Source organism: Pygocentrus nattereri, chromosome 12 (genome assembly GCF_015220715.1).
Source record: "Pygocentrus nattereri isolate fPygNat1 chromosome 12, fPygNat1.pri, whole genome shotgun sequence".
Taxonomy (NCBI): domain Eukaryota; kingdom Metazoa; phylum Chordata; class Actinopteri; order Characiformes; family Serrasalmidae; genus Pygocentrus; species Pygocentrus nattereri.
This window is the reverse complement of record NC_051222.1, coordinates 36,458,471-36,466,184: the sequence shown is the minus strand read 5'-3', so window position 1 is coordinate 36,466,184 and position 7,714 is coordinate 36,458,471. Positions and strand designations below refer to the sequence as shown.

Genomic DNA, 7,714 nt, shown 5'->3' with positions numbered 1-7,714 from the left:
CGGGGTATTCTGTGGGAGGTGCTTCGGGAGTACGGGGTACATGGCTCTTTGCTACGAGCCATTCAGGCCCTGTACAAACAAAGCTGGAGTTTGGTTCGCATAGCCGGCAGTAAGTCAGACTCATTCCCAGTGAGAGTTGGACTCCGTCAGGGCTGCCCTTTGTCACCGATTCTATTCATAATTTTTATGGATAGAATTTCTAGGCACAGTCAAGGGATGGAGGGTGTCCGGTTTGGTGACCTCAGGGTCACATCACTGCTGTTTGCAGATGATGTGGTCCTATTGGGGACATCAGGCCGCGAACTTCAGCTTTCGCTGGATCGGTAGGAGCGGGAGATTGACAGGCGGATTGGTGCTGGGTCAGCAGTGATGCGGGCTCTTTACCGGTCTGTTGTGGTAAAGAAAGAGCTGATCCATAAGGCAAGGCTCTCGATTTACCGGTCGATCTACGTTCCCACCCTCACCTATGGTCATGAGCTTTGGGTAATGACCGAAAGAATAAGATCGCGAATACAAGCGGCCGAAATGAGTTTCCTCCGCAGGGTGTCTGGACAGTCCCTTAGAGATAGGGTGAGAAGTTCAGTCATCCGGGAGGGACTCGGAGTAGAGCCGCTGCTTCTTCACGTCGAGAGGAGCCAGCTGAGGTGGTTCGGGCATCTGGTTAGGATGCCTCCTGGACGCCTCCCTCGGGAGGTGTCACAGGCGAGTCCACCTGGGAGGAGACCCCGGGGAAGACCCAGGACACGCTGGCACGACTATATCGCCCAGCTGGCCTGGGAGTGCCTCGGAATCCCCCTTGGAGAGCTGGTGGAAGTGGCTGGGGAAAGGGAGGTCTGGGCTTCATTGCTTAGGATGCTGCCCCCACGACCCGAACCCCGGACAAGCGGAAGATAATGGATGGATGGATGGGATAAACTGTAAAGCTTTAATCCTCTTCACTACTGACAGTTCAGATTCATGTACAGTAACAACAAAGAAGAGCTCAATATATGATGAGAATCCATCAATACCAATCCCCCCAACACCCCCACCCAACTGAATAGCAGTTCTCAGCAGATCTAATCTTTTCTGACTGTGCTGTAAATCACTGAAGTATCCACATATTGATTTCCAGGCCTGCAAAACAAAGAAGGTGAAACTTCAACCTTTCATTTCTAAAAACAGAAGATCAAAATATGTTTATAACATTAAACCACAGCTTGACTCTTTCCCATCTTTAATGAACATGATCTCCACTACTCTCCATTTATTTAACACACTCAGTGTTGATCCAGCAGATGATGCTGAGATGAGAACTGAATTAGTCAAACAATCCAGAGACCTTTTTCTGATAAAACAGCAGCTGCACCTAAAACAAAGTTCTGCCTCTGAAATTTCACTGAGAATCTAAATGATTTTCTAACTCTGTGAAGCTGCTCACAGTGCTGAGTTCAGCTCTGCTGATATTAAACAGTAACTAGTGAAATAAACATTTTCTACAGCTCCTTTATTTGTGAATAACTCATCATAATCTTGTGCACATCGTTCTAGGTTTATATTATTATGATCTTGTCAAACCTCATCAATGAAATATCTGCAAACACATTAATCAAGCTAATGGGGGAGTCGTGGGCTGGAGGTTGGGGAACTGGCCCTGTGACTAGAAGGTTGCCGGTTCGATCCCCAGCACCGACAGTCCATGACTGAGGTGTCCTTGAGCAAGACACCTAACCCCCAATTGCTCCCCGGGCGCCATGCATAGGGCTGCCCACCACTCTGGGCAAGTGTGCTCACTGCCCCCTAGTGTGTGTGTATTCACTAGTGTGTATGTGGTGTTAAACTTCACAGATGGGTTAAATGCGGAGGTGAAATTTGCCCCATTTGTGGGATTAAAAAAAAAGTGTCACTAAATAACAACTGGCTAATAAACTGGCTGCTTGTTGCTAAGTAGTAACTAAATTGAGTTAAGCATTTTATAGCACTTTCTATCGTGTATTATGGATCACGATATTGTGCTCAGCACTTACTGTAACTTGAAAGTTAGTATTTAAGTAAACATTGAATTTAAATCAGATTGTATCAACAAAACATTAATTTGGTTTATTCTTTTGATACTTTACCAAAAAATCAGCAGTTACCACTATACCACAAGTATATGAACTCAACCCTGTTCTGTCATGAAATCTTACTTTTCTAGTTAACATGTGCACCTAAGAAGGTGTTAATTTACTGAGGGTATTGGTTAATAAATTAGTCACAAGCAGACAGTTATATAGAGCTCCTTATTTGATTAAGGCTTAATAAAGACTTTACATATATATATATATATATATATACATATATAGTGTTAAAAGCCAAACCTCATTATCATTCTTTAAATATGATACTTTTTCTGAGAATACACCCATGAAGCGCACAACATGCATGTATAAATGAGGCGGTGTTTTGTAACAGGAGTTTGGATTAGATTTAGTTTGATTTCATAGAATTTTTATGCTGTACTTCAGGTTCATCTGCATTTAATATATATTTACCTAAATGTGACTGAAAGCATCTACAAAGCTTTTACACTGGACCGTCAAAATAGAGTGTTACCAAACTTCACCTGGTCAACTTTAAATAAAAGCTCAGTGAAACTCACCCAGTGGCAGCAGGGTGGTGGAATGTTACGTTGGCATACTGGTGCTCCCCTTGCTGGTCAGTGGTGGTCACTTCATTATTCTGAATCCTGACTGTATCATACAGAACATCAGCAGCTCCAGAGGCAGCAGAGTCAGCAGCCTGTGCAGGTCTTGATGTTCTGCGTGTAACGGTGGTGTAGGGGACATCATCCTGAGAGTGAAGCATGCATGGAGAACAGTTTGAATGTCCGATGTTCTGGAAATGAGGCAGAAAAGACTCTTATCTCACCAACACTTTCTTGAAGTGATCCAGGTTTGAACACTCCTGTGGCTCCCATACATGAAACAAATATAACCTTCTAGTGTACATCATTACATTACATGGTCATTTCAGTTGTAGCCATCTCACCTGTTGTGACTCATGGTGATCCTTACCAGCAGCTCTTTTCATCATCCTGTAGAAACAGCAAAAAAATGAATACATTCTAATTAGTCTAATTTACTACGTTCATCTGTTATTACATTGTCACTAGCCCAAAGTCATTTTGTCTCACTGTAGGGAGATGTGTGCTATATTTTACTGACAGGCAGATGCAGATTGAGACGTTGATGAAAACAACACTTCCTCCTCCCACTGCAATCAAAACTGTCAACAAACCGTAGAAACACTGACCTGCAGAAAATATAATTTAGCACTTTCATCTGTCATTATTTTAAAATTGGGCAATGAAATACAGTATTTCTCTTATTATTCACCACCTACTCTTAACAGTGACCATCACAGTTCCATTCAGAGCTCCATGGTCATTCTGAGCTTCACAGTAGTGCAGTCCAGTGTGGTCAGCAGTGATGTTGATGATGCTGTAACTGTGTCCAGATCCTACAGGTGAGGTTCCACCTTCTTTAAACCAGGTGTAGTTCTTCACAGGTGGGTTTCCATCACTGCTGCAGGTCAGAGTCACTGAACTGCCCTCCACTATTTCACCAGAGTTCATCAGACTGATGGACAAAGAGACCCTCTTTGGCGGATCTACAGACAGATATGATAGGGTGATTTTAATATCAGTAGTCTTTAGTCATCACTCAATACATGAGGTTTAAGATCTAACCCATCATTCCATTTCTCTAAATATTGATGAGTAATTTGATATTGACCTGCGTCCTAGAAAATAAAAGATAAACCATTAAACTCACATCTGACTCTGAGGCTGTGAGCAGTAGAGCGGAGGTGTTGAGATCCTCCTACAGCACAGCTATAACTGCCTGCATCCTCACTGCTGACCGTCTGCAGGTGGAGCTGGTTGTTCTTGATGGTCTTTGTGGTTAAAGGATGTCCATTTTTGTACCAGATGAATGTTGGGTCAGTCAGATTGCAGGTGGTGTTACATGTCAGATCTGCTGTTTGTCCCTCGGTCACTTCTTCAGGAGCTTCTACATGGAGCTCTAAGACAATAAGAGGAACATCAGATTACAAGGGAAAAGCTGTAAAGTCAGTGAATCTTAATCATGAGAATTACACAGATTTGGCCTTATTTTTTTTCCCATGATAAAACTCAAGCTAACTTCATGTACATATAATTTACATGAAAAACATTAATTAATGCAGATGTTTTGATAGTGAGCCACCAAAAATGTATGCAGCAGGCGCACCGACCATAATAGAATTGAATGGGAATACAGTATCAAACTATTAAAATGTCACATTTTTCAGATGGTAATTTTAACCATTCAGTAGAATTCAGACGTGTGTGGATAAAACAGATAAGATTGGTTTTTATCATCACGAGGCGAAAATGTAGTCAAATAACAAGCCTGGGTCAAAACCAAGCGGAGAAGGATCACAATGGTGATCACAACACCAAGCTAACAAGACAACAGGGCAAGGCAGAAGACGTAGTCAAAAGGCAGGCCAATAGGTTCCAAAAACACAGAGCAGAAGTCCAAGGCAATGGTACAAAAGGGACAACCAAAACAGACTGAATAAACAAGCAAAGTTCAAATAACAGTAGAATCCAATCAGAATCAACGCTCAGTAAGTTCACCAGGAAGCAATACCTCGCACTGACTAAGACTAAAGCCCGAGCTTACAAACTACCTGAATTAGACATGTGATAAGTATACACAGGCGACATCTCTTAGTAATCAAGGGATTGTGAGCTCTGATAGGTCTGTACAGGAGTGCCAGAAGTCATGTGATCCCTGTTAGGATTGTGGGCAATGTAGTCTGTCTCGGACTCCGAGTCAGAAGGGAGCTGAGAAGTCATTTAATCTCTCGGAGGAGTCTGGGCAATGCACTCCCTTACATTCTGAGAGTTTGTCCAAGGCATGACCTGATGTGGTTGTACGTCCTGGCAGCACTAAATAAATTCTTGAAATGCTGAGTTGAAGAGAAGAGCTAACATATGATGCAGGATTAACAATAAAAGGCTAATATAAGCTTCTTCCAAAAAGTTTTCCTGCAAATCTCTATAAGTTTAGCAGGAATAACAGAAGTCGGTACCATCACCAAGGTGTTTTTATCGTGTTTTACATCATGTTTTGACAGTTACCACCAGAGCTGAAAGCCTACCACTAAGGGTCATGGTACAACACTGAATTGCAGTACATCATGGATCAGGTTTCAGCGTGACATCGAGAGCTGCCGTGATTTAGAGCTCACAGAGATGTGGCTATCCACAGCAATATCAAACAAAGGCATCACACTGACCAACTGCTCCATCTATCATCAGGACAGAGCTCTGGACTCTAGTAAAGGCAGAGGCGGAGGGGTATGTGTTATGGTGAACTCTTGATGGGGAGCAGATGTAGCGGTTCGACCCTTTTTCTTGCACAGGGACTTTAGCTCAGTCAGTCTCACCACAGTCTACATCCCACCTCAGGCAGATACGTCACGTGCATTGGAGGTTTTGAATGAAAACATTAATGGACTGGAGAACGTTCACCCTGAGGCTGCTTTTATTGTAGTTGGGGACTTTAAGAAGGGCAAACTTGAAGAAGGTTCTGCCCAAATGCTACTAGCACATTAAATTTCTACCTGAAGAGAACAGATGCTTGACCACTGCTACATCACTATCAAGGACAGTGACAAACCTGTACCCTGCCCTGCCTTCGGCATATGAACAAAGATTTAAACTGAAACCAGATCAGTCTATCAATGGATTGAGGAGATCATCTTCACATTTTGGAACTGTTTTGAATCCACAGAGTGGAAGATGTACCATGATGCACCGAATTACATAGAAAAACATAGAAAAAAATAAATTGTTGCATCTTAAATACTGGGTAGGTATAACAAGCACAGTTTTACAATAGTTTAAAATATTTTTCGTTAATAGAGAGTTCAGATTATTCATAAAAAAGCATTTATTGTGGAGTCCCACCAAGTTCAGTTTTAGGGCCTTTAGTTTCGCCGTTTCCAATCAATACAGAGAAACTTGTTAATGGCGTTGCTACAAGTACAGTTGATTACTGTAGTGCTCTTCTTACAGGGCTCCCCAAGAAAACAGTATATTCTCTATAACTCATACAAAATGCAGCAGCAAAGATCATAAGAAAATCAGTGAAGAGAGATCATATCACTCCTGTTTCAAAAGAGCTACACTGACTGTTCTTTTACTGGTTTACAAGTTTCAAAATTACTTTAAAGAACTGCTGACATCACAGAATATCTGTCTATTTATGTTCCACTATGTGATCTTAGATCTTCACATAGTGATCTTCTGTAAAATATAGAAAACTCTGTGAGACCCTTTCTGCTATTCTGCTTCTAAACTGGGGAGCTTCACTTTTTATTAGAGAATCAAGCTCAGTGCTCAATTTTGAGAAAAACTTAAAAATCTATTTTCCTCTAACACAAGACAGTTTTGTCCTTCCAGTGATTTTATGTTTTTTTTTTTTCTTCTTTGTTTTGTTTTGTGGCGGTGGGGGCGGGTGGGGGTGGTATTGGGGGTGGGTGGGTTAACATTTACTGAGAGTTTATTCTTAGAATTTATAGTTAAATAATATTCTTGCCAGTTTAGAAAGTAAACATTTTCAGATGTGAGCAGATGAACTGAATGAGGAGTAAGAGCAGATAAAATGATGTAGGAGTGAATCAGAACAGAAGCTGAACATCATTAGAGCAGATTAATAAAATCAGTGATGATAAAACAACATGAATATTCAGAGCAGTCATGAATAAACATTACTCTGAATCCAGAGCTGTGTCTTATAGCTGGACAATGGGCTGATTAACTCACCTGTAACTCTGAGCTGAACTCCAGGATAACCTGTCCATCTTTCTTTTTCTTTTTCATTTGTTATGATTTTGAAGCAGAACTGATGTTCATCCTTCTTCATCACATCACTCAGTTTGAGGGAGAAGTGTTTCTGATCATCAGTGAAAAACTCGACTCTGCCTGAATAATCTGGGTCTTTCCTCAGATCAGTCAGCTCCACCCCTGTGTGTTTACCCCAGAAAGTCTCCTTCACTGTGAGACCTTCTGGGTGAGTAAAAGTTCCGTTCATAAACACTGTGGATCCTTTTAAAGCACAGATTTCCTGTTGCTTGTACTTCACACTCCACTTTGTTCCAAAAGCTCCTGAAACATATGATGCATGAAAGAGCTGATTACAGAGTCTGGAGCCCATAAGACAGTCAGAGTTACTGTAGCTTACAGCTTCACTTCTCTCCTCTCCAACTCCAGCAGCTACTCTACACCACTGAGCTGATTCTGAGAGAAACCACAAACCACAACAAACACTGACTCACCAGCAGTCATGAGCAGAAAGACCAGAGGAAGAGGAGGAGCCATTCTCAATGACCTCATCACAGGAGCCTGGAAGAGTTTATTAATTAATGACATTATTAAATGAAATGTTTCCAGATCTTCATCCAACTTCTTTAACAAACTAAACATTTTTAATGCTGATACAACAATTATGTCTGTGTTTTATTTAGCGTCCTCATTCTTGAGATTAAACAATGCTTTGAAATGTGCCTTGTGCTCTGTAATAAATAATATAATATGTGATTTATTATTTTATTTCATTTGCGGCATTTTGCAGATGCTCTTATCCTGAGCAACTAACAAGTTGGTCATTTTACACATGTAGGTGAAGGTGGTGTTAAGAGT

The 7,714-nt window shown here is 41.4% G+C and overlaps 1 protein-coding gene across 1 annotated transcript; it reads right to left on the bottom strand.

The window, feature by feature from the left end:
* Positions 1-914: 914 nt before the first annotated feature.
* Positions 915-7,137, bottom strand: LOC119264733 (B-cell receptor CD22-like). The gene is made up of 7 exons (XM_037543483.1): positions 6,839-7,137; positions 3,795-4,043; positions 3,364-3,630; positions 3,186-3,273; positions 3,010-3,055; positions 2,621-2,856; positions 915-1,116 (listed from the first exon to the last, which is right to left on the bottom strand). The coding sequence occupies exons 1-7, from the start codon at positions 7,104-7,106 to the stop codon at positions 1,059-1,061; spliced, it is 1,212 nt and encodes a 403-aa protein (XP_037399380.1). The 5' UTR covers positions 7,107-7,137; the 3' UTR covers positions 915-1,058.
* Positions 7,138-7,714: the final 577 nt, after the last annotated feature.